The sequence below is a fragment of the Electrona antarctica genome (assembly GCF_951216825.1).
Source record: "Electrona antarctica genome assembly, chromosome: 22".
NCBI classification, from domain to species: Eukaryota; Metazoa; Chordata; class Actinopteri; order Myctophiformes; family Myctophidae; genus Electrona; species Electrona antarctica.
Window position 1 is genome coordinate 3,376,625 of NC_136805.1, and position 27,098 is coordinate 3,403,722.

Genomic DNA, 27,098 nt, shown 5'->3' on the forward strand with positions numbered 1-27,098 from the left:
CATATTCAGTGTGGTTAATCTGAACATTTACTGATGGTGATGCTACAGAAAATGGTATTGTATCTGAATTCATGGGTGCATTTATTTTTGACTGTCATTTTGGGGAGAATTCATGGTAACAAGATCACATGCTTATGGCAGTAGTGTTTGCTGCTATTATTGTACAATGATGATAGAATGTAATTGTATGTGAAATTTTTAGGTGGTAAATGGTATATGGTGCATTTATATAGCGCCTTTATCCAAGGTGCTTTACATAGATTGTGCATTACATTCACCCATTCACACGCACGTTCATATACACCGATGGCGGCGGAAACCATGCAAGGCATAGATATAAAAAAATAGATGCCAAATTGGTTGCTGCAGTTCATTGGAGCCATGTGTGTTGACGGGAGGGCGGAATAATTTACACTGGTACCGGAAGAGTGGATGGCACACTACGTCACGCTGCCACTCAAGTGACTACTGGCCAATCACAGCGCATCTTTTCTGGGACTTATCAGACCCCAACATGCGCTCTGTGACGCACACTCATGCTTCCGCTGCACTTCACAAGCAATCTCAGGAATTATTTGCCCTCCCAGGAGCACATACGCTCCAGAGGCGAAAGGGGCGTCTACCTTTATATGTCTATGATGCAAGGCACCAACCAGCACATCAGGAGCAATTAGGGGTTCAGTGTCTTGCTCAAGGACACTTCGACACTAACTCTGGGGGAGCCCGGGTTTGAACTGGCAACCTTGTGGTTACCATCCTCCGCCGCCCCGAGGTAAAGTGCCGTTTGTGTTTTGAAGAGAGACACAGCGCTGCGTGATTCATTCACTCACACATTGTACCTTTTGTAACGGGGATAGACTCCTGCGTGTTACCGGCTGATACTGACAATAAGCCATTACCGACCTACTTCTTCATTATCAGACTCAGAAATGGCTGTTATGAGAGCACAGAGTTTCGATATAGAGTTCACGATGACATGACAAAAATGATAGATGGCACAGGATAAATTTAATCTATCACATAAATCCCATAATCTCAAAATGATTCACATGTTGGAAAGTTGGGCTAACACCACTCAGTCTCCAGTTATTAAAGTCCTTACTTGTTCACTTGCTTTCAGACCGGTGTGTGGAGTCGAGACTGCAGGTGAAGATGAACTCTCCAGACTCAGCCAGGGACGTTTCTATTAAACAGGAACCTGAAGACGTTTCTATTAAACAGGAACCTGAAGACCACCCACACCTCAGTAAATTTCATGTGCTCTTTCTTTCTTCCTTTTCTCTTCTGTAGGGCTTCCACAATGTCTGATTTTCAGTTTCACTGTACAATAACGATGGTAAAAAACATACTAGGACACTCATAATATAGTCTGGTCGCTTGTGTAATTTCAAACCATATTGGATTATGCGCAAATGGAATCATGGATTTTCTGATTTGTCATACTCTGAAGTTTCCATAAAATATATAGTTTTCCTAATCTCCTGAAATGTAAACGAACATTAATATTTTGGACAAACCCATTTACAGACGTACAGAGCTATGCCATGAAAATGTTCTACATAGATTGTTAAGCTACCATTGGTCCACATTTAAAGCTTTCATTGTCAGAAGTGCTTCTGTTTCATAACGTCATGCAATGAGTGGCATGATTAAGTTACTCCCAAATCAGAGCTCAGGTGTGAAGTAATTTCTTTTTAAATTGTTTGAGAATTTCATGATTCAAATATAATATTTGCTGTGACCAGTGGAACTCCCTTTTGCTTAATTAAATGTATTACTACTTTTTTGTATTTAAAAAAAGCTCAAATCTAAAATAAAAAAAAGAAAGCTCAAATCTTGCTAAAACATTCAGAACTGTAATCTGTACTTGGTAACGGTTTAGTCAATCTTATCTTGGTAAGTAATACAGTAGTCATTTTGTACATGGAACATGGAAGAAGAATGGATTTACATTTTAGGAATCCAGTGTTGACCATCATGTTATTTTTCTGCTCCTAGACATCCTGCACATGGTTGTGTGTAAAGAGGAGGTTTCCCCTAAACAGGAGAGGAGCCCCAGTCTGCTCCAGGAGAAACCAGTGCCTCCACACATTAAAGAGGAACAGGAGGAGCTACTTCAAAGACCAGAGGAACCTGTTGGGTCAACGTTGACATTACTAGCAGTGAAAGGTGAAGAAGACGATGAAGACATCTCTTCGCACCGCTCTGAAGTTGAAGTCGAGCGGGAATCCGACACTGAAGTCACTGAAGACAGTGATGATTGGGCGGAGACAACTGGAGGTCAGTCATTGTTAAACACAGGCACTGGAACTACATGTGTGGGGAACACTGGCAGTTGGCATAATGACTACAAAAATAGAAAGATGATGAATAAAAAGAAATATTAACGGGGAAGCCGTAGGACTGCCAAACACGATGATGGAAGCTTTTCGAGTTATCTGTACTCACCATTTTTATCCTGCCTCTCCCCTTCGCTCCCCCCTCTCACACTCCGACCATCTTTGTCTTTCTGTATCTCTCTCTCTGTCAGGTGACCTGAAGAAACGCCAGCGTGTCCACACCGGAGAAAAATCTTTCCAGTGTAAAGATTGTAACAAGAGTTTCAGCAAGTCATATCAGCTGAGGAGACACCGGCGTGTCCACACTGGAGAAAAACCTTTCAAGTGTAAACATTGTGACAAGAGTTTCAGTAGGTCAGCTAACCTGATTGAACACCAGCGTGTGCATACGGGAGAAAAACCTTTCCAGTGTAAACATTGTGACAAGAGATTCGGTCAGTCAGGTAGTCTGAAAACACACCAGCGTGTTCACACTGGAGAAAAACCTTTCCAGTGTGAACATTGTGACAAGAGTTTCGGTAGGTCAGGTGCACTGCATAAACACCAGCGTGTTCACACTGGAGAAAAACCTTTCCAGTGTGAACATTGTGACAAGAGATTCGGTCAGTCAGGTAGTCTGAAAACACACCAGCGTGTTCACACTGGAGAAAAACCTTTCCAGTGTGAACATTGTGACAAGAGTTTTACCTCATCGTCTCACTTGAAAATACACCGGCGTGTGCATTCTGGAGAAAAACCTTTCCAATGTAAACATTGTGATAAGAGTTTCAGTAGTTCAACTGCTCTGAAAAAACACCAGGTTATCCATACTGGAGAAAAACCTTTCCAATGTAAACATTGTGATAAGAGTTTCAGTTGTTCAACTGCTCTGAAAAAACACCAGGTTATCCATACGGGAGAAAAACCTTTCCAATGTAAACATTGTGATAAGAGTTTTGGTAGGTCAGGTGGTCTGAAAACACACCAGCTTATCCATACGGGAGAAAAACCTTTCCAATGTAAACATTGTGATAAGAGTTTTGGTAGGTCAGGTGGTCTGAGTAGACACCAGCGTGTTCACACTGGAGAAAAACCTTTCCAGTGTGAACATTGTGATAAGAGTTTCAGCTCAAGCGACACCGGCTTAGCCACACTGGATGAAATACTTTCCAATGTACACATTGTGACAAGAGTTTCAATGTATCAAGTAATCTGAAAGTTACACCTTTGTGTCCACATTTCTCACAGGACAAAACAAAAACAGTGTTGCACTATTCATTCATTATTGTGTTGCCTAAAATCATTACCCTCTGCTCTTAAACACTGCAGCCCCCTTTAGCTATCCTCGTGTGCTGTTCAAAGTAGTGTTAAGGGAGAATCTGGTCTCATTATTTGTGATCAGCAGACAGAGTTGGAAGCAGGACCCAGCATCAAGATCGTGGCATCGTTCTTTATTTCAAGTTGTTAGCTCATCTCAGTACAGTCAAAGTCATAGCATCACCCCGTCCATTCTCCCTCAGTCCCTGATTTACCTCCCCTTTATTTCCCAAACACACCCCCCAAATAGACAGTCAGTGACAGGTGTTTATTCAAATACAACAGGAAATAGACAGATGATAACAGGTGGTGGTTCACGTCTCCGTTTATGGTCGACATTAGAGCAAGCAGGAAACAACATGCTATTCTCACAACACTTGTTGACAATGGTCTAGTAAGCATTGGAACTCCAGCTGTCAGATTTACAGCTATAGTTGGTTCTGTTCTAAAATGGAACTGGTGTCAGTAAATGTGTATTTGCTGACATGGTGTTTTTACAGTAGGATGAGATGTGGTATTATTAACACCTTAACACAGCGAACGCGAACAACGTATCCGTACGTTATTAATTAATCAAACGTCCGGTGCTAACCACGTATCCATACGTTTCAATTAGGGCCGGGACTTTAACGCGTTAATTGAGATTAATTAACTACAGAAAAATTAACGCGTTAAAAAAATTAACGCATTTAATCGCACCTTTTTTTTCCACGGCGGAACGTTTCTCACTGGGCGCATTTCTAGTACTGAATAGGCTCTGCATGCCTTGCACTGCTTGCAGGGGGAGGAGCAGCCCCCCCCCCTCGCAGCAGCAGCAGTCCACTCTACACTACAGCTCCGTCAGACAACAACACCACCCAAACGAGAAACGAATCGAATGAAGCCGCTTATATCGCTTTTGCTCCGTGGATGGGGCATTTAGATTTAAAAGCTATCGGATGGACGCGTGGATAGCAGCATGGTTGTGTGCAATGTCAGAGGGAAAGGATCCATAAGCCATATGACCAATGTTAGCTCCATGCTAGCTGCTTCAGCTTAGCATGTCTCGCACTGAGTAGAGGCTTGCAGAGTCTCGCGGAGATTTCACCACAGCACGAAGCTGTCAAGCTGTCCTCGATGCGAAACATACTGAAGCAGCAAGTGTGAAAGTCCGTGGTCAGACAATGGTCTGCCCCAACCCCATGTGAAATGCACTCCCCAGCTAGTTCATTCCACCGTTTTTTATTTTATTCCTTTGTCTAAGTGTTTCCCCCCCTAATAATGCCCCACCATGCAAAGCACATTTGAGTATTCATAGACACTTTATATAGGCACTTGCTGCACTTGTTTATCTGTTGAAAAGTTGTATTGCTTAAAGGGGAATACCACTAATTTTCAACATTTTTCTATGGAGTTGTGTGGAAAACTGGAAATAATAAAAAGTCACCTCATTTTGTGTTGCCTAGAACTGGAGGTCTGACAAAAAACAGTAACAATATGAAGTACAGCTTTGTGATGTCACTGAGATGTACTTGTTACTGTCACTGACTTTTTTTCAGACCTCCAGTTCTAGGCAACACAGAATGGGGTGACTTTTTTATTATTTATTATTATTAACAGCTCTAAGGTATATTAATAGTACAGTAAAATGTTGAAAATGAGTGGTATGCTGTAGTATTCATTGATTCACTGGGATACCAAAAAACATTTGAAAAAAAGGTTTATCACTGTTCTCGGGTTGAATATTGATATGCGATTAAAATGATTAATTAATCGAGATTAATTAATCACAAAGCTTCTAATTAATTAAGTCCCAGCTCTAGTTTTAATCACTTTTTTATAGAATACTTTCATTCATCTTTTTACCCACCCGGACAATGAAGAACCATCCCCCTGTCATTGCTGCTTAGTCCCGCTCACGTGATAAAAAAAAAAGCCCCCTCCCCTCCTGAAAACAGGAAGGCGGGCCGCTTTACGTGTAGAAGCCAGGGTAAAATGGACGCTCCCATAATCTAGTCGGAGAAGAATCAAATTTCACCTAACCTCGCCTCACCAGGCTTTCCTCCACCTCGGACATTTCACCCAACACTATAATACTCGATTCCCCCCTCCCCTCCTGTTTCTCCAGGAGGAGGATCTTGCGAGATGGGGGGCTCTGTCTCTCGGAAAAAAACATGATGAACGGAACGCTGCCTAAACACATATGCACCGGATCGGCATTGCATAACATCTGCAACACACATGGACAGATGCATGTTTCCTTCTTCATACTGTAGCGACCAAACGATCCCCGAGCCTACAATACTACGAACTAACAAACGAACCACAGTATCGAGGGGCCGCCACGACAACAGACAGTGTTCCGTTGGTGGATCACGTATCGCCATGCAGAGCCGTCATAATCGGAGATCGCTCGGACGCGTGATTGTAACGCTTTTTTATTCATTATAATTGTAGTGATAAGAGCGAAATGAACGCGTCGGGGACGTAATCGACCCGGGTGTAATGTATAATGAACTTTTCCGCGTCCTAAACCGTGGTGTTGTGATCTGTGGAAGTCATTTTTTCCTTGTCGTCGACATCACAGCCGGGCTTAGCACCTCTCTGGACACTCCCGGTGAAGCTTTTTTTTTCTTCCATCGCTCCCAAGCTGCATGCCCAGGCATGTTCCCCTATACTAGCTTGAAAAACAAAATCAGCTGATGATAACGCGTCTCACCGCTATACTATAGTTCTGAACCGAACGGTGGAATGGGACTTTTATAGCCGTACGGATCAGGACTTTTGCTGCCCAATGTGCCCATGACCCCCCCCCCCCCCCATGTTACTGCGATCAAGACAATGAAAGCAGTGAGATAGATTAGGCGTTCTCTACAGTTGCACCGCGCAACTGTAGAGAACAGTTGCACCGCTCACTTCACAGGGGTGTGATTTTTATTATTACAGTAGAAGTTTACAGACCAAACTGTAAATAAAAGGTTTACATGACTTTCTGTCTCAGTCCGTATATAGCGAGCTGTAGTGAATAAGTAGAGAAGTAGAGTTGCACCGCTCACTTCACAGGGGTGTGATTTTTTTATTATTACAGTAGAATTTTTTTCCTTATGAAAGCAGAGAGTCTTCTGTTTCATACGGTATATAGTATTTATATGTCTCTATAGGCCTTATTTTGTGAATATTGAGGCGTTCACGTCCATGTCTTCTCTGAAGTTATCTGGTGGGCACAAGCTGCATTCAATAACCAATTACTGTCTAACTGTAGATGGGATCAATGTGTACTGTTTTCCTCGTAAAAGTACACATTCAGGGCTTTCATTCGGTGTATAGGATGTATAGGATATTTATTGGGTTCAATTTTATATCTGCCTGTCAATGTCTCTGACTTTAAACCATCCATAACTCTGCTCGCTGTTCAAGATAACCACTTCCAGGCAAATGCAGGTGTTGCAAAAAGGTCAATATCTCCAGAATGGAACATGGTAAAATCAAAATATAATGTATGGATATAAATTGAAGTGGACAAGTTCAGCTTTCTTTTGATGTATGCGTGTGATTCAAGCTATAAGAGAACATTTTGCTGTGGGCCCCCGAACAAGGCCTTTGTGCAATGTTAAACGGTAGCAACATCAAAATAGGCCTGGGGAGATTCTGTAGCAATCAAAGTGTTAATTGCCTGGCTTGGAGCTACAGCTTCAGCTGTTAGGTGACAGCTGTTGGTCAGTCTGAATGCGTAGTGAGTGATCGTTCCCTTCTATTTGACCGAATGGAATACAAAATAATACTTATTGAATAGTATAATTGACATTCTAAAATTGCCATTACAGTAGCCCTTTGCTAATATTGAGCACCACTGATATAGAATATATATCAGTATACTCAGTGGTGCTCAATATTTCATGTCAAGGACCCCCAGAATTATGTGTATTTGGCCACGGACCCCCATCTGAAAATATGTTGTTCCAGAGACCCCCCCCAGAAGAAAATATATGAGTTAAAAACGTTCGCTCTGAAAGAATATATATAAAGATTTGTGCCACATTTTCACGTTCAAAAAAAAGATAGCAGACCTACAAGCTCGTAGCTATGAGCTTGTAGATCTGCTATTTTTCAACAGCTAAAGCATAACATACTGTCTGTAATGCTTAAAACACCAAAAGGGGTTCTCGCCCAGAATGGGTTAAAATGGTAAATGGTGCATTTATATAGCGCCTGCTTTACATAGATTGTGCATTACATTCACCCATTCTCATACACTGATGGCAGCGGAAACCATGCAAGGTACCAACCAGCACATCAGGAGCAATTAGGGGTTCAGTGTCTTGCTCAAGGACACTTCGACACTAACTCTGGGGGAGCCGGGTTCGAACTGGCGACCTTGCGGTTACCATCCGGAAACTCTACCCCTGAGCCACTGCCGCCCAGTTAAAGAGACAGGCAGACTGGCCGCTCTGCAAGTACAAAGCTATTGACGGTCATGTTATTATTGCGTCAACAATATCGGTGAACGTTATTTTGAGATCGGATCGATACCGATACGGCATAAATACGCCAATTAATTTGTGCACCTTTTAGTTTCCAGTATAATGAGCTCATTGGGAGGATCGAATGAAATGGCTGTATGATCGTAGGGAGGTCGATAGACAAGGAAAATATATTGGAATATTATACTGTCAATAGAGGCCTCCATGCTCCAGCTCTTTTGTTTTCTTCTCATTATAAACCCTTAAAACGTATTAACAAACCATCTATGTTGACTTTTATTATAAGTTTTTGCTAGAGGATGCCATTACAGGCATGTATTGCTAATTAAGTTGCTGGGTTTTTTTAAATATAATTTTACTGTTTTGTTGTTTTATTTGAATGTAATCTGTGCAGACCACAGAAAATCCACTGAATGTCCAAAGTTCAGGGTTTTTTTGGGTGCAATTGAGGTCAGAGAAAATAGAATAATAATAGTCACTAGACCTTTAACAATAATTATCATGACAAACATCTGGACTGGATCAATTGTGACAATTGTATTAAAACAAAACAAAAATAATTGTTCTCCTCTCCTCTATGATTTTGAACTTTTTAGTCTGGATAAGATCATGCCTGAGGAAGGTCGAAAGGTTGCATATTGTGGACATAAAATAAAAGGTTCTTGAACCAGCAAGTGGCAGTGTGTGGGTCTCCCTCCTTCTCCTAAAAGTCTGGATAAGCACCTCCACTGAATACCTAAACTGTAAGTAAGTGTTGAAGTGTTCCTTCAAGCAGGGTTCTCACGGTCATGAAATTACTAGAAATACTTTGAAATTAAACATTTTCCAGTCCTGGAAAAGGTTGAAATATGTAACATAATAAGTACTTTTTTGCCAAACGGGCTGCATGATTGCAAAGTTGATTTTTTTTTTTTAATTAAAAATAAAAAAAAATCCTGATGTGATAATGATAACCTGTCAGAATTTGGTTGTGTTCGTTTATGTGCTAAAAGAGTGACTTTGAGAGCTGTTTCCCCGTTACAATGGAAGTCAATGAGAGCCTATTTTTATTTCTAATCTTTACTAAACTGCACAACGGAGCGAAATAATTCATGGAATGGACTAGTAGTTTGCTCATAACAAGGTACAGTGGTGTGTGTGTGTGTGGTGTTGTAGAGGAGGTCTCCCTGAACGCGTGCCTATGTCACACTAGTTGAAACATGGCACCGATTTTTGTCCAGCATCCACTTTATTATAGAAATGGCACCTTTTTGACCTGATCTCACTAGATGGCATGCCTCTTTTTTTTTTACACCTTTTTGCTGCTTAGCGGAGGGTGTGGTGTTGTAGAGCGCGACGCGTTGTGAGCTTGTAGATCGGCTATTTTCAGCAAGTGTAAAATCAGTCATTACGACAACATCAAGGCCCGCCAAAACACATTTTAGTCTAAATCAACTGTAGAATTAGTCGACTAAAATCTTATGACATTCAAATCAAAATGTTCTGCCAAAAACAACACTGCCTCTGAACTCACTATAGATGGCATGCCAATTTTTTTTTACACATCTGCTACTTAGCGGAGGGTGTGGTGTTGTAGAGGAGGTCTTCCCGAACGCGTGCATATGTCACACTAGTTGAAACATAGCACCGATTTTTGTCCAGCGTCCAATTTGTAAAGGCCATGCACTCCAGTGAATCGCATTCATCCATTTAGATAACGTTTTTATAATGTTATGTTATTTCATTACTTATTTTTATACAGAAACATAATGTGTCTTATAGCATCGTTTAATTCTTGATCTTAATTTATAGTTTTAATGTGCAAATGAATCGTTTTTCAATACTTTAGGGGGTTACTCTTATTTTGAAGAGATCGTACACCGGAAGTCTTGGATTTGCTATCTTAGATTTGCTAGAAAGACACTGGCCTTAGATTTTCCTGGCGAAAACAACATGGTGGGGTGTGTTGACTGACTGTTGTTGACATTATCATGGTTTTATCTAAAAGGAAAATACAAAGAAACCTACAACGTGTCGTTTCAAAACAGTGACCAAACTTGACCATGCAGTGTCGTCGTTGAGCAGCAGGAGGACGTGTGTTTGCAGCTCAACCGAAACCGTAAGATGAACTGAAGATCACGTTGCGTTTCATCTATTTATGAAATGAAATGATTACTATATTTACCCAGGGTATCTGGGCTAAGCTCAAGAACTTGTTTCCAGCCAGGCCCTGCTCATAGAACACATTTCATCGTAGTGGTTTAGTGCCTTGTTCAAGGGCACTTCAGCGGTGGTAATTTTAACGTGTCGGACCGCTGATTCGAACTGGCGACCTTCCGGTATCAAGACCGCTCCGCTATCCGTTCGGCCACCGCTGCCACTACATGAACGAAATGTGTCTGTTTAATGATCGAAATAAATCTTAACTATTCTTAGCTGCTAGCTTGTTATAATAAAGCTGTGATCACAAATACAAACGATAACCTCCATAGCAAGACATACCTGTCCTGTATACATTGTTTTGTTGCATGAATTGTTGTTGACGTCACGCCACTATTATCATTGTAGCCCTTATATAAATGTTTTACAGCATTACAGTGGTTAATACAGTGGTTAATCTCCATAGCCTATCATTTAAGCAATGACCAGGTGCAAACGTATCCTGTAATTGTAGGATATTTACCAGTAGGATATTTCCCCTCATATATCACTGTAGGCTATATGGTTTTTTTTTCCTCCCTTTTCACACTAGTGTCTTTCTTGCAAATCTAAGCTAGCAAATATAAGAATTCCGGTTCACAATCTCTTCAAAATAAGAGTAGCCCTACCCTCTTCTAGAGTATTGAAAAAAAGATTAATTTGCACATTAAAACTATAACTTAAGCATTTAAACTTTGGGAGATGTAAATGATTTGCCTGTCTCGTATTGAAGTGGTGCACATCACTGTTGAACTGGAAAAAGTCGTTAAGGGAATGTACATTGCCAGGCACTTCAGAATTGTTGACCTATTAGCTAAGGACATAAGTTAATATGTTTCGTGTGTGTGTGTGTGTGTGTGTGTGTGTGTGTGTGTGTGTGTGTGTGTGTGTGTGTGTGTGTGTGTGTGTGTGTGTGTGTGTGTGTGTGTGTGTGTGTGTGTGTGTGTGTGTGTGTGTGTGTGTGTGCGTGCGTGCGCATATATGATGCCGAGTGCCAATCAGGGTGGCATTGGGTTCCATGTTTATAGTCTTTTGTATGACCAGGGTGGGGATTGAGCCCCTGACCCCTCAATCACTGGGAAGACACTAACCACAGCCCTGACCCCTCAATCACAGGGCAGACACTAACCACAGCCCTGACCCCTCAATCACATGGCAGACACTAACCACAGCCCTGACCCCTCAATCACAGGGCAGACACTAACCACAGCCCTGACCCCTCAATCACAGGGCAGACACTAACCACAGCCCTGACCCCTCAATCACAGGGCAGACACTAACCACAGCCCTGACCCCTCAATCACAGGGCAGACACTAACCACAGCCCTGACCCCTCAATCACAGGGCAGACACTAACCACAGCCCTGACCCCTCAATCACTGGGAAGACACTAACCACAAGGTCAGTGACCTTGTTTAAGTTTGACTACAAAGTAATTAAATGCCCTTGATTTTTTTTCCAGGTGCAATGAAAGTCCTGGGTGGCTCGTCAGAGTTGACTGTGGAAGAGAAGGCGAGGTACAATGAACAGGCAGCTGCTCTAGAAGCTGTGGACGAGAAGGAGAGGTACAATGAACAGGCAGCTGCTCTAGAAGCTGTGGAAGAGAAGGAGAGGTACAATGAACAGGCAGCTGCTCTAGAAGCTGTGGAAGAGAAGGAGAGGTACAATGAACAGGCAGCTGCTCTAGAAGCTGTGGACGAGAAGGAGAGGTACAATGAACAGGCAGCTGCTCTAGAAGCTGTGGAAGAGAAGGAGAGGTACAATGAACAGGCAGCTGCTCTAGAAGCTGTGGAAGAGAAGGAGAGGTACAATGAACAGGCAGCTGCTCTAGAAGCTGTGGAAGAGAAGGAGAGGTACAATGAACAGGCAGCTGCTCTAGAAGCTGTGGACGAGAAGGAGAGGTACAATGAACAGGCAGCTGCTCTAGAAGCTGCAAGAAGTGCGGAAGGCCTCAGTGCTGAGTTGAGGGAACAAAAGATCTCCAGGCATTTGAAGAAAATCCAGAGAGAGGTTTGTCAGAGCTACTGTATTTCTTCAAGGTGACAATGCAGTTGTATTAACCCATTTGGGCCTGACGTTGAAATTTAAAAAAAAAAATGTCTTCAAAGTTTTCTGAAAAACCTTATGTTTCTTTGTCAGTGGTGCTCAATATTTCATGTCAAGGACTCCCAAAAATATATGTAATATGCCTCCGCCCCCCCATATGAAAATATGTTCTTCCAGGGACCTCCCCCCCAGAAGCAAATATTTGAGTTAAAATGTTCACTCTGTAATATTCAAAGATTTGATGCACATTGTCACGATTTTTCAAAAATAGCAGACCTACAAGTTCATAGCGGCACTCGGTGCAGCGCTATGAGCTTGTAGATCTGCTATTTTTCAATAGCCAAAGTATAACATAATGCTTTAAAACACCAAAAGGTGTGTGTGTGTGTCCCCCCCCAAATGGGGGGGGGAAATACAGTAGGGCTGTTCCCGACTAAGGCTTTTTATAGTCGACTAGGATTCGACTAGGATTGTCATTAGTCGATTATTTGTCAACTAGGCTTTTTTTTGTGGGGGCTGGTGAAAGTTACAGGTATGGTATGGTGTGTGTGATATTAAATGTGAGCTTGTAATTACCATAATCACAGTGATCCGTAATCATATTTCATCATATTCAAGGGCTTTTGGAGACAAATGATACTCCAGTCACTTTAGTGCAGAGGAGAGGTGTGTCTGTGTGAGAGGTGTGTCTGTGTCTCTTGACGCGTCAAGGAAGGCAATTATGCTTCTGCAACTGTCAAATGGATGGTATAAGATGTTGTTTAGTTTTGGGCACTTTGATTTGTTAGTTTTCCATGCAACATTCTCTCTAAGATTATATAATTAATGTCACATTGCTCCAGTAATATATTTTGTTTTTCTCATGCTCTCTTTTCTTTCCACAGATAACCATGTTGGAGACGCTAGGCGTTGAAGTAGTCACACTTGCGTTCAACCGCTTGGCTCCTGATAAGAAAGTGCAGTATTTCGCCAGCAGGAAAGCGGAACCATTTTTTAGTGATGCCACGATCATGCAGTTTCGTGGTTTCTTTGCTGGTAATGTCTTGAAAAGAATGTATCACCGTATTTACATGATGAGCAGCAGTTACACATACATATAGACTGACATATGTGCTTTATACAGTCAATGTTTCAAGGCATACTGCAAGGACTGCACTGACATTTGCCCATCCAATATCCCTGCAATTAACGGGGATATTGAATGGGAACCTCCAAGCATCAGACACAAATGTCAAATGGTACGATTGTGGAATAGACTTGTGGAGATGTCTCATGAGAGACTCACAAAAAAGATCTTTAACTGGGATCTTAGAGGTGGTCACCCCTGGACAAGTGAACTTAAAAGTTCTTTGTTTTAAATTTTTCAAAATAAATTATAATGTAATGTTCATCAAATTAGAAATATATTGTTCCCTAGATTAAACGAAAACTGGTGTAGGGACTTATGGTATACACCTAAGTTGCGAACCTACTGCCTTATAAAGGACAGATACATCGTAGAACCTTATGTGAAGTATAATTTAAACAAAAGACAACAATCTCTGCACAAATACGGTCAGGAACATTAGCATTAGCACTGGAGACGGACAGGTTTAATGCCACTCCAGAAGAAGAGAGATATTGCTTGTTCTGTGAACTTGGTGAAATTGAAAATGAGGTTCACTTTTTCTAAATATGACGACATAAGGGACATTCTGGACAAGATGTCTTCTATCTGTGGGGATTTCCTAGATTTAAAAGATTATGAAAAAAATTGAGATTTGTTTTTGCCAAAGGGACCTTTGTTGTGGCAGATTTTATTTGTCAAGCTTGGGAGAGAAGACCGAGTACTCTGTATAACTCTGGGCTCTAATGAAATGTATTATGAATATACTGTAATAATAGACATGCTGTAAACGCAAATGTGAAAGGGTGTCTTATAAACCCAACAAGGTTTGGGCACAATGTGTGAAGGACACGGAAATAAACAATCCGTTGATTTAATATCATTTCTGTCAATGTTTAGACGCTTCATCTTCAGTATCTGCAGCCACTGCAACCACTTCAGCAGTTGAAGACAAAAAAGAGTTGATTAAGAAGGTCCAAGATCTCTTCAACAAAAAATACAGTAAGCAATCTTTCTGGCATTATCAGGTACACAGTAGATGTAATTAACCCATTTAGGCCTGACGTCAAAATTAAAACAATGTCTTCTAAATCCTAAAAGTTTTCTGAAAAAGCTATGTTTCTATGTCAGTGGTGCTCAATATTTCATGTCAAGGACCCCAAAAATGATATGTAATTGGCCACCGACCCCCATCTGAAAATGTTATTCCAGGAACCTCTCAGAAGCAAAGCTTTGAGTTAAAAACGTTCCCTCTGAAAGAATATATAGTCAATGATTTGAGGCACATTTTCACGATTTTTCAAAAATAGCAGACCTACAAGCTCGTAGCGCGGCACTCGGTGCCGCGCTATGAGCTTGTAGATCTGCTATTTTTCAATAGCTAAAGCATAACATAATACTTAAAACACCTAAATGGGTTCCCGGCCCGCCCATATTGGGTTAAAATTTCAAAAGATCACACATTATAGTTTTTGAATATACACCTCAATATGTACTGTGCCAGTTACACCACCAAGTTCAACATTAGTCTAGCCTAGTTCCAATGTACACTAGTCTAGCATATAGTTCTTCTTAGCAATGGTCTGATATCCAGAAATAACAGACCACTGGGAATACAGCCATTAACCAATCACCAAGCATTCAACTAGGTTGGTAGTGCTGTCACCTCACAGCTAGAAGGTCCTGGGTTCGATTCCCGCTAGGGACGCTGGGGGCGTGTTCCCTCCTCCCATACCCATGCCCATACCCGTGGCGAAAGGGCCCTTCTCTGTGGAGTTTGCATGTTCTCCCCGTGTCCCCTAGGGTAGGTACCCTCACATGTTCTCCCCGTGTCCCCTAGGGTAGGTACCCTCACATGTTCTCCCCGTGTCCCCTAGGGTAGGTACCCTCACATGTTCTCCCCGTGTCCCCTAGGGTAGGTACCCTCACATGTTCTCCCCGTGTCCCCTAGGGTAGGTACCCTCACATGTTCTCCCCGTGTCCCCTAGGGTAGGTACCCTCACATGTTCTCCCCGTGTCCCCTAGGGTAGGTACCCTCACATGTTCTCCCCGTGTCCCCTAGGGTAGGTACCCTCACAAAAAACATGCAGTAATCCTGGTCTCTAAACTACCTCCCCCTGGCTAGCCGGGGTGCCTGATGGAGGGGAAAGGAACTGGTCGGAATAACGTGTTCCTTCCACGCGCTACGTCCGGCCGGGGAAATTCCCCCCCTGTCAGGTGAGAAGAAGCAGCCTGGACTCCTCATGCATAGAAGGAAGCATGAGGTCAGTCCGCTGCCCCCCCAGGTTGGCAGAGGGAGTGTAGCGCCCAGGATTACATTAGATAATTGACACTGGGTGAAAAAAATGGGTTGCAAAATCGTGGGATAAAAATTAAACACAAAAAAAAAAGCATTCAACTAGGCCATGGCATGTCATGCTGGCTATAATGCAACGGCCACATCCTAGTCAGCACACATGGCAAGTTATATATCCTATGATGTAGGGCATTCACTTCTAGTCATTTTTACTAGTTGACTAGTTGCCTAGTTTACTAGTCGACTAGTCGACTAGTTGTTTAACTACTTATTATGTAAAAAAATAAAATAAATTAAAAAAAACATGGTGACTATAACTATAATCTACCTGATCTTGAGGCCTACACAATCGGGGGAAGGGAATAAAAAATTAAAAATAAACATTTTTTTTCTTCTTATCAACTAGTCAACTAGTACCAACAAGGTCGACTAGTGGATTTACTAGTCGACTAGTAAACTAGTTGACTAGTTGCTTAATGATGGTCAAGGCTGCCATTTGCTTATTCTCATCTCTCTCGCCCTCTTTCTCCCTCCTCCTCTGTTATCTTCACTTTAAAGACGAGGCGGGTGGGAGTGGAAAGCTTCCGTACAAGAAGGCCATTGTGCGTGCCACCGGTCTGCCCCACCACGCCACCGGTCTGCCCCACCACGCCACCGGTCTGCCCCACCACGCCACCGGTCTGCCCCACCACGCCACCGGTCTGCCCCACCACGCCACCGGTCTGCCCCACCACGCCACCGGTCTGCCCCACCACGCCACCGGTCTGCCCCACCACGCCACCGGTCTGCCCCAAACGATCTCCTTGAGACAGCCGCACTTTTACGGGAAAGATCATCTTAAGGCAATCCTGGAGAATGCACACCAGATTTCACTTCATATAAGTAGGTATAGTTTTTATACGACTTGTGATGTAGTACCATTTTGTCAGTGTCTGTTGCATATAGCCAAATAGAAAATGTGTCATTTCTCATTAACCAGGAAAAGAGCTGGATCCAGAAGGCCCGTCGCCCCAACCCCTTCCACAGGTGCCAGTACATCCAGAGGAGCAGCCACCTCAATCCCTTCCACAGGTGCGAGTACATCCAGAGGAGCAGTCACCTCAATCCCTTCCACAGGTGCAAGTACATCCAGAGGAGCAGCCACCTCAATCCCTTCCACAGGTGCGAGTACATCCAGAGGAGCAGTCACCTCAATCCCTTCCACAGGTGCGAGTACATCCAGAGGAGCAGTCACCTCAATCCCTTCCACAGGTGCCAGTACATCCAGAGGAGCAGCCACCTCAATCCCTTCCACAAGGTATGGCACAAATGACAATACTGGTGAAAATCACTGGGTGAATTATGGTGTAACTCAGGGGTGGGCAACTTTGACCATGGACCATTTTGGCCACTATATTTCCACCCTCAATCCAGAGGGCCACATTGCATATTACTGTTGTAGCAAAAATAGCTGATCTACAAGCTCAAAACGTGTCACAGTGCGACGCGTTTTGAGCTTGTAGAACAGCTATTTTTTTGCTATATTTGAATTGAAATCCTGATTTTGTTGGTGCTATTTTTGAGTTGAAATCCTGAAAAGTAACATTTTTATTTAATTGCAAATGCATTTAGTTATAAATGCAGGGCCGCCAGTTGCCCATGTATGGTGTAACTACTAACTATACAACCTTCTGCTCCCTGATCCAACCAGAATCTATTATACCATGTTAATATGTACTTGAATTATAATTCTTCTTGTGTTCTTCCATCAACAGTGGAGAAAAACAAAAGGGTCCTGAGAAAACAAAGGAAGGCTACTGCACCACAAGGTAAGACGCTTTTCGTCAATGACTTTGAGACGGCAGCACAGCTTCTAATAATAGCTAACCTTATTTGTATGGCACGTTTAAAACGGTGTTACAAAGTGCTTGTTCAGTTAATTTATGAGTGCCATTCCATTCTTGTTAGATTATTGTTAAATAAGTCTGAACAGAGAAACAAGGTAGGGCCAGGCCTTAATTTCCGGGCCTGTTCAGAACTCTAGTTTTCGCCGGCTGTCGGGCACGGCTGCACTAATAACTTTGGGGCGGGCCCGTCTAGAGTTTGAAGGGACAGGTATCAGTCAAAAGGGAGACATCCAAGAGGAAGGACGGGTGGGGAGGATCAACATATGGAATGTCAGAACAGGTCAGCTCCATATATGGAGATGTAAGGGTTTGATGTCAGATGTAGAGTTGCTGGCCGGCTCCCTATATGCAGATCTAGGTGATGATCCAGTCTTATCCATGTATGGCTATCCAGGGTTTTATGGAGACGGCCATATTTGGAGCGTGTCACGAGGTGTGATAGACTGATTGATTGATTGAAGTATTCATGTGTACATGGCTTGGGCTACATCCTAACCATGTCCTTCGCTCACATATGAATGTGCCCTTCGCTAAGTCCCTCCCCTTCGCTAAGTCCCTCCCCAACCCGTCCTTGTCCAATAGGCATGTTAGTAACGGTTACTAAGAGAGTAGACATTGGCAAGCTTTTCCTCCTCCTTCCTTCTCACCCATTGAGATGCATGTTAAATGACGGGGATTTCTCCATATAAATAATCGATCATTTCAGTAGCAAGAGATTCAAAATGTCTTCTAAATCTAAGTCAACCAGGCCTGCAGTAGGCTATGCATTATTTTAAAAATCACACCCGTGTGAAGTGAGGGCTGCTAATATATTAAAGTCTAACTCATGTTGCTATGATTAGGTGATGTAACAAACACAGACAAAACAAACATTAAACTCTGTCCATTGTCAATGGCGTTTTTAATGTTTGTTTAACTAAAAACAAACATTAAACCTGTATATAGGAGGGGCTAGCGCCCCTCGATAAACTAGAAATACTAGGAAATGTTAGAGAAACAGTATCCAACTCAAAGAGAACATTATATAAACATTTTCGGTGTCCAGTGTTGACTAACATCTTATTTCTCTGCTCCTAGCCAGTGAAGTTGACGAAGACATCTTTTCACACTGCTCTGAAGTTGAACTTGAACTTGAAACGGACACTGAAGTCGCTGAAGACGGTGGTGATGGTGGGGAGATCACTGAAGACAGTGATGACTGGAGGGAGATCACTGAAGACAGTGATAGTGGGGAGACCACTGGAGACGGTGATGATCCGGAGGAGACAATTCAGTGTAAACTGTGTAACAAGAGTTTCAGTAGTTCATATCGTCTCGAGATACACCAGCGTGTCCACACTGGACAAAAACCTTTCCTCTGTGCATTTTGTGGCAAGGGTTTTGGTTTGTTATCCTCCCTGAAGAGACACCTTCGTATCCACACCGGAGAAAAACCTCACCAATGTAAACTGTGTGACAAGAGTTTCATTGAATCGGGTCAGCTGAGGAAACACCATCGTGTCCACACTGGAGAAAAACCTTTCCTCTGTGCATCTTGTGGCAAGAGTTTTAGTGACTCGGGTTCACTGTGGAGACACCGACGTGTCCACACTGGAGAAAAACCTTTCCAGTGTAAACTTTGTGACAAGAGTTTCAGTTGGTCAGTTTCACTGAAGACACACCAGAGTGTCCACACCGGAGAAAAACCTTTCCTATGTGAACTATGTGACGCGAGGTTCAGTCGATCAAAAAATCTGAAGACACACCAGCTTATCCACACCGGAGAAAAACCTTTCCAGTGTAAACTGTGTAACAAGGGTTTCAGTGGTTCATATCAAGTCAAGATACACCAGCGTGTCCACACTGGAGAGAAACCTTTCCACTGTACGCTGTGTGACAAGAGCTACAATGTCTCGGGTCAGCTCAAGAGACACCTGCTTGTCCACACTGGGGAAAAGCCCTTCCAGTGTAAACTGTGTGACATGTGTTTCGGTAGTACGTATCATCGTTTGAAGCATCACCAGACGATCCACAAAGAACCTCTCCAATGTGAACAATGTGACAAGTGTTTTACCGACCCGTCTACTCTGAAACTACACCAGCGTCTCCACACCGGAGAAAGGCCTTTCTCCTGTAAACATTGTGAAAAGACTTTCAGACAGTCGGGTGCCCTGAAGGCACACCAGCGTGTCCACACCGGAGAAAAACCCTTCCAATGTAAACAATGTGACAAGAGTTACAGTGACAAGAGTAACCTGAGCAGACACCACCGTGTGCACACCGGTGAAAAGCCTTTCAAATGTAAAGACTGTGACAAGAGTTTCATGGTGTCAAATCATCTAAAGTCACACCGTCGTGTCCACACAGGAGAACATAAAGACTAAAGTCACTCTTGTGAGTGACTAAACAAACATTAGAAGACCATAGACTTGGAGGCTGCCATTTGATTTACGTCATCGTTGGTTCCAAACAAACGGAATGTATTCACATTGGAGAAAAACCTTTCCAATATCAACGGTGTAACACGTGTTTTACAACGTCATCTTCTCTGAAAACACACCTTCGTGTCCACACGGGAGAAAAGACATTTCAATGTAAACACTGTGACAAGAGTTTCTGGTGCTCTGAAGACAACACCTTCGTGTCCACAGTCCAGACAGGGGAAAACAATGTCCAGTGTTAAAATGAGCTCACTGGGAGGATCAAATTAAACAGCTTTATGTTGGTACGGATGTGGATAGACGAGCTAAATATTACGGATATTTATACTGCTCCTAACAATAGAGGCCTCCATTCTCTCTTTTTTCTTCTCATTTTAAATCCTTAAAATGTGTTAACGTTAACCATTTATTTTGACTTTTTTTTTGCTAGAGGGTAGTGCCATTACAGTAATGTATTGCAACTTATAAAGTTGTTTTTCTAGAATGTTACTGTTATGATGTTATGATTTGAATGTCAATCCATGTTTCAATCAATGTAATTGGAATGCAATCTTGCTGTGTTTTATTACGCATTACCATTATGACAATAATTACCACCATGACAAAGATCCAAACTGGAGCAATTTGAAGTGTGTGACAATTTTATTAAAACAAAAGAGGTGGCATAACATATTCTCCTCTCCTCTCTGGATAAGAGCTTCTCTTAATATAAATATAAATGCCTAAATTGTCAATTGAATACGCAACAGGATTCTGCAAGAAAGTGTGCGATGGACCCGAGTACATGTTGAAGTGTTCCCTCAATGTGTTGTATGAGAATGGATGTTTGCATGTATTTGAATGGAAGGAAAGGCCCATTCAAATGGAAGGTGTGTATATTTGGCAGGTGTGTATAGACTGTAGGTGTGGTGTGTTTGAATGTGCCTCAAATCTCATACATTTAGCTATCCATTATTTCCTTAGAGAAGATACCTTTCTCACTCAACTGTGCCGTATTAAGAATCTCTGTTGTTTCAGTTGTTTCTCACTAAATCGACTGTAGATTTAGTCGACTCTGACACGAAACCATTTCAAAGGACTAAATTACTAAAACTAAATGCAATTGTATTCAAAAGACTATAAAACTAAACAAAAATCTGTGTGTGTGTGTGTGTGTGTGTGTGTGTGTGTGTGTGTGTGTGTGTGTGTGAGTGAGAGAGATTATATAGTTAATGTCTAGTGAGTACAATACAAAGTACAATATATAATCTGCCATAAAATGTGGATACAAAATGTTCTACGTTGTCTAACGTAACTCGGTGTGCGCAGACATCTGTAAGATTCACTCTCTCCATGTTAAGTTTTGCACATGCGTAGTTCACTCTGAATGGCAAGTGAAAAGTGGAAAAGTGTGCGGCTCTGTCGCGCTGCGCACAGTGCAGATATATATAGCCTATGGGCACATAAGGGACCAGCCACGTGCACACATAGACCTCAAAGGGGGCTTGAGCCCCTGCCCTTTTACCCGTCTGTAAAACAACTGCCCTCTCCAGACCACGAATGCAGCATTTACTACATGGCGAAAGAGATTTGAAGGAAGTGAGGGGGCATCTGGGATATGTTTGGGGAGACCCATTGCAAGACCCATCTTGCAATGGGTCTGGTCCACAAGATTCGATACACCACCAAGATACCCATGTACCTGTCTAGATACTTCCTTAATGTTAACGAAGTCCACACCCACAACACCAGAGGGAGTGCAACGAACCATGTACAACCCAGATTCGGCACAAACAAGGGACTAAATTATTTTCGCTCCTATGCCACCAAAATGTGGAACGCCCTACCAACAGTCATTAAGACATGCGAATCCCTTGACTCCTTCAAAACCGCTCTCAAAGGGCACCTACGGACGGCTGCAATTCGAAACTGGCCCCTGTAAAATCGGAATCCCTCAAACACGGACGCAAGGACAACACAAGAGACGGTCGCGGCCACACAGCCAACTCAAGGTATGGCCACTGAGCCGACTTGGGGACCCAACGCAAGGACAACACAAGAGACGGTCACGGCCACACAGCCAACTCAAGGTACGGCCACTGAGCCGACTTGGGGACCCAACACAAGGACAACACAAGAGATGGTCACAGCCACACAGCCAACTCAAGGTACGGCCACGGAGCCGACTTGGGGACCCAACGCAGCTCCTCCAAGGAAAACAAACAAATGAACGGAGCTGAACGTGAATCCCCCCCACCGCCCACCCCTTTTTTTCCCTCACTGTATATGTTTCTTTTCCCTTTTTACCTCCTTTATGATGAATTCCTGTTCTGTCCTTTGTCTATATAGAAGTGTCTATTTGTACGTCTCTAAATGTTTTTGATGAATTGAACATTGTGGACCCTATTGGAAACAAGTGTAATGCTTAATTGGGTCGTCCACTCACAGTTAACAGCCTTTGTATTGAGTTTGTGCTTGAAATGTACTGTAATTCTGCAAACTGTTAATACATTTTTCAATCAATCAAAAGTAGAGAGCATTCCAGAGGGTAGGGGGGCGGCCACAGAGAAGGCCCTGGCTGTCGCCCCAGGTTTTGCGTTTTATTTTTTTTAGGGACCTCAAGGAGGTCCGGTGTCGCTGGACACCAAATTGGCACCGGGTGAAAAATGGTTTACAAAACCGTGGGATGAAAATGTAAGAATTAGGATTTTCACGTATAGGCCCTGATCCAGAAAAGGTTTTTATAGGACCACTGGGTTTAAAGAACACTTTGTAGCCTATGTTTGTTTAAAGATGGAGTGCCACAATGTTTGTATTTTTCCAGTTTAGCATGTGTCTATGAGGTGACAGTACTTCATTAGACACCCTGGAGTCGATTATGGTGTATTAACTTTGTATTTAGGGTTTCTTCCTGGAGGCTGAACCCTTGACAGTCAAACGGGCCAATGAAATAAACAGTAATATAGTGACATCATACTATCAGCCCCTCCCCTAACCCCTCCCCCTTTATCATACAACTACAGCTGTGGGTGCAGCTTCAGTTCAGGTGGATCACCAGGCATACTGATGCTCATGTTTTAGGGTGATAAAAAATCGTGGCACTCCTTCTTTAAATCACTATAGCCCGCACAGAATACAAAACTCTGATGCTGGCATTCAAAGCAACCAAAGGTATGGCTCCCCCATATCTTGCAAGCATGATTGAACCCTACAAACCCTCCCGCGCACTCAGATCAGCCAACGCAGGAAAACTGGAAGTACCCTCACTAAAAACGCCGGGACAACGCTCCACACGTCCCAAACTCTTCTCCCTTCTGGCCCCAAAACTGTGGAATGCACTTCCCGTTGCAATCAGAACTGCAGCATCACTCCCGATCTTCCGCCGTAGTCTGAAGACCCACCTTTTCAGACTCCATCATGGCCCGTAGCACTTATCCTACCCACTTAGATAGCACTTTTTAGACTTAGATAGCATTTGAAACAGACTTATAGCATGTCATGTAGACAGCACAATAATTGCATTGTATGTAGTCATAGCACATCATAGTACATATGTATAGCATAGTATAGTATATATGTATAGTTAATATGTATAGTGTCATTATATAGATATGTTCTAGTTACGTTCTTAGCTTACGCATGTTTCTTGATAAATGCATTTTATATATGTGATGTATTCCCATACTTTTGTTCTTGCCTAATGTAAATCGCTCTGGATTAAGAGTGTCTGCTAAATGCCTAAATTGTATATGATCCAATCTTCCATGCAGTTTCACAAACAATGCAGAGCAGATAAAAGATGTTGGTTGAACCTGATTGGTTGGCAGGGAATCATCAGACACAGGATTCCATGATGTAAGACTCAGGTTATTAGAAGTTAAGAGATGAGATTATACAGAGCAGAAGGAAGGGGGGGGGGTGGGGGGGACTTAAATCCCTGCTGTGTTATTAGTTGAGCAGTACCGCCTGCCTGTGTGCATCTCTCCGTCCACCAGAAGGCGCTAAAAACGGTGCCTTGGTTTTCAGGGGCTGAAAACTAGGTTCAAACTCAACGTAATAATCGCCACATTCCTACCATTTATAATCTTGTTCTCATTTAACCCGTTTAGGCCTTCAATTTTATTAATTTTTTTCAATTTTATTAAGGCCTGATGTCGAAATTTAAAAAAATGTCTTCTAAATCCTACAGTTTTCTGAAATAGGCCTACTTATGTTTCTATATCAGTGGTGCTCAATATTTCATGTCAAGGACGCCAAAAATTATATGTAATTGGCCACCGACCCCCATCTGAAAAAATGTTGTTCCAGGGACCTTCCAGAAGCAAAGATGTGAGTTAAAAAAAACTCTGAAATAATATATATATTCAAAGATTTCCACCACATTTTCACCATGTTTCTAAAATAGCAGACCTACAAGCACCGAGTGCAGCGCTACGAGCTTGTAGATCTGCTATTTTTCAATAGCTAAAGTATAACATAATGCTTTAAAACCCCAAAAGGGGTTCCCGCACAGAATGGGTTAAAAGGCTTAGCGGCCCAGACCCACTTATTGGTTTGTTGCTGCGTGTGTTGCGATCAGCTGCACGTGGGAACAGCTGTTGCTTAACTTACACTCCGTCATACAGAGAAGTAGGATAACGGTATGCATCACGCTAGGAAGGGAGAGGGGATCAGGAAGGAAAGACAGGAAAGGGAAGTTACTAATGAACGTAGTCCTGAAAGGGAGAGGGGATTAGGAAGGAAAGACAGAAAAGGGAAGTTACTAATGAACGTAAGGGAGAGGGGATCAGGAAGGAAAGACAGGAAAGGGAAGTTACTAATGAACGTAGTCCTGAAAGGGAGAGGGGATCAGGAAGGAAAGACAGAAAAGGGAAGTTACTAATGAACGTAAGGGAGAGGGGATTAGGAAGGAAAGACAGAAAAGGGAAGTTACTAATGAACGTAGTCCTGAAAGGGAGAGGGGATTAGGAAGGAAAGACAGAAAAGGGAAGTTACTAATGAACGTAGTCCTGAAAGGGAGAGGGGATTAGGAAGGAAAGACAGAAAAGGGAAGTTACTAATGAACGTAAGGGAGAGGGGATCAGGAAGGAAAGACAGGAAAGGGAAGTTACTAATGAACGTAGTCCTGAAAGGGAGAGGGGATTAGGAAGGAAAGACAGAAAAGGGAAGTTACTAATGAACGTAAGGGAGAGGGGATTAGGAAGGAAAGACAGAAAAGGGAAGTTACTAATGAACGTAAGGGAGAGGGGATTAGGAAGGAAAGACAGGAAAGGGAAGTTACTAATGAACGTAGTCCTTGAAAGGGAGAGGGGATTAGGAAGGAAAGACAGGAAAGGGAAGTTACTAATGAACGTAGTCCTGAAAGGGAGAGGGGATTAGGAAGGAAAGACAGAAAAGGGAAGTTACTAATGAACGTAGTCCTGAAAGGGAGAGGGGATTAGGAAGGAAAGACAGAAAAGGGAAGTTACTAATGAACGTAAGGGAGAGGGGATCAGGAAGGAAAGACAGGAAAGGGAAGTTACTAATGAACGTAGTCCTGAAAGGGAGAGGGGATCAGGAAGGAAAGACAGAAAAGGGAAGTTACTAATGAACGTAAGGGAGAGGGGATTAGGAAGGAAAGACAGAAAAGGGAAGTTACTAATGAACGTAGTCCTGAAAGGGAGAGGGGATTAGGAAGGAAAGACAGAAAAGGGAAGTTACTAATGAACGTAGTCCTGAAAGGGAGAGGGGATTAGGAAGGAAAGACAGAAAAGGGAAGTTACTAATGAACGTAAGGGAGAGGGGATCAGGAAGGAAAGACAGGAAAGGGAAGTTACTAATGAACGTAGTCCTGAAAGGGAGAGGGGATTAGGAAGGAAAGACAGAAAAGGGAAGTTACTAATGAACGTAAGGGAGAGGGGATTAGGAAGGAAAGACAGAAAAGGGAAGTTACTAATGAACGTAAGGGAGAGGGGATTAGGAAGGAAAGACAGGAAAGGGAAGTTACTAATGAACGTAGTCCTTGAAAGGGAGAGGGGATTAGGAAGGAAAGACAGAAAAGGGAAGTTACTAATGAACGTAGTCCTGAAAGGGAGAGGGGATTAGGAAGGAAAGACAGAAAAGGGAAGTTACTAATGAACGTAGAGGGAGAGGGGATTAGGAAGGAAAGACAGAAAAGGGAAGTTACTAATGAACGTAGAGGGAGAGGGGATTAGGAAGGAAAGACAGAAAAGGGAAGTTACTAATGAACGTAGTCCTTGAAAGGGAGAGGGGATTAGGAAGGAAAGACAGAAAAGGGAAGTTACTAATGAACGTAGTCCTGAAAGGGAGAGGGGATTAGGAAGGAAAGACAGAAAAGGGAAGTTACTAATGAACGTAGTCCTGAAAGGGAGAGGGGATTAGGAAGGAAAGACAGAAAAGGGAAGTTACTAATGAACGTAGAGGGAGAGGGGATTAGGAAGGAAAGACATAAAAGGGAAGTTACTAATGAACGTAGTCCTGAAAGGGAGAGGGGATTAGGAAGGAAAGACAGAAAAGGGAAGTTACTAATGAACGTAAGGGAGAGGGGATTAGGAAGGAAAGACAGAAAAGGGAAGTTACTAATGAACGTAGTCCTTGAAAGGGAGAGGGGATTAGGAAGGAAAGACAGAAAAGGGAAGTTACTAATGAACGTAAGGGAGAGGGGATTAGGAAGGAAAGACAGAAAAGGGAAGTTACTAATGAACGTAGTCCTGAAAGGGAGAGGGGATTAGGAAGGAAAGACAGAAAAGGGAAGTTACTAATGAACGTAGTCCTGAAAGGGAGAGGGGATTAGGAAGGAAAGACAGAAAAGGGAAGTTACTAATGAACGTAGAGGGAGAGGGGATTAGGAAGGAAAGACATAAAAGGGAAGTTACTAATGAACGTAGTCCTGAAAGGGAGAGGGGATTAGGAAGGAAAGACAGAAAAGGGAAGTTACTAATGAACGTAAGGGAGAGGGGATTAGGAAGGAAAGACAGAAAAGGGAAGTTACTAATGAACGTAAGGGAGAGGGGATTAGGAAGGAAAGACAGAAAAGGGAAGTTACTAATGAACGTAAGGGAGAGGGGATTAGGAAGGAAAGACAGAAAAGGGA

At 42.7% G+C, this 27,098-nt stretch overlaps 1 protein-coding gene across 3 annotated transcripts; it reads left to right on the plus strand.

Annotated features, from left to right (window-relative positions):
- The first annotated feature begins 10,021 nt into the window (after positions 1–10,021).
- On the plus strand, positions 10,022–20,691 carry LOC306914855 (uncharacterized protein). 3 transcript variants are annotated; one of them, XM_079492065.1, is made up of 9 exons: positions 10,022–10,193; positions 11,736–12,283; positions 13,204–13,354; positions 14,325–14,426; positions 16,279–16,602; positions 16,700–16,752; positions 16,792–17,017; positions 17,475–17,528; positions 18,684–20,691. In XM_079492065.1, the coding sequence occupies exons 2-9, from the start codon at positions 11,741–11,743 to the stop codon at positions 19,967–19,969; spliced, it is 2,739 nt and encodes a 912-aa protein (XP_079348191.1). In that variant the 5' UTR covers positions 10,022–10,193; positions 11,736–11,740; the 3' UTR covers positions 19,970–20,691. The 3 variants fall into 3 exon arrangements, with proteins under 3 accessions (XP_079348191.1, XP_079348190.1, XP_079348192.1); XM_079492064.1 differs by having other exon boundaries at positions 16,700–17,017; XM_079492066.1 differs by lacking the exons at positions 16,700–16,752; positions 16,792–17,017.
- The last annotated feature ends 6,407 nt before the right edge of the window (positions 20,692–27,098 follow it).

Excerpts from the sequence above, each read along its gene's own strand:
- LOC306914855 (XM_079492064.1), top strand. The coding sequence starts at position 11,741 with ATGAAAGTCCTGGGTGGCTCGTCAGAGTTGACTGTGGAAGAGAAGGCG. Across the intron at positions 17,018-17,474 it reads ACCTCAATCCCTTCCACAAG|TGGAGAAAAACAAAAGGGTC; the intron begins GTATGGCACAAA and ends TTCCATCAACAG. Across the intron at positions 17,529-18,683 it reads GAAGGCTACTGCACCACAAG|CCAGTGAAGTTGACGAAGAC; the intron begins GTAAGACGCTTT and ends CTCTGCTCCTAG.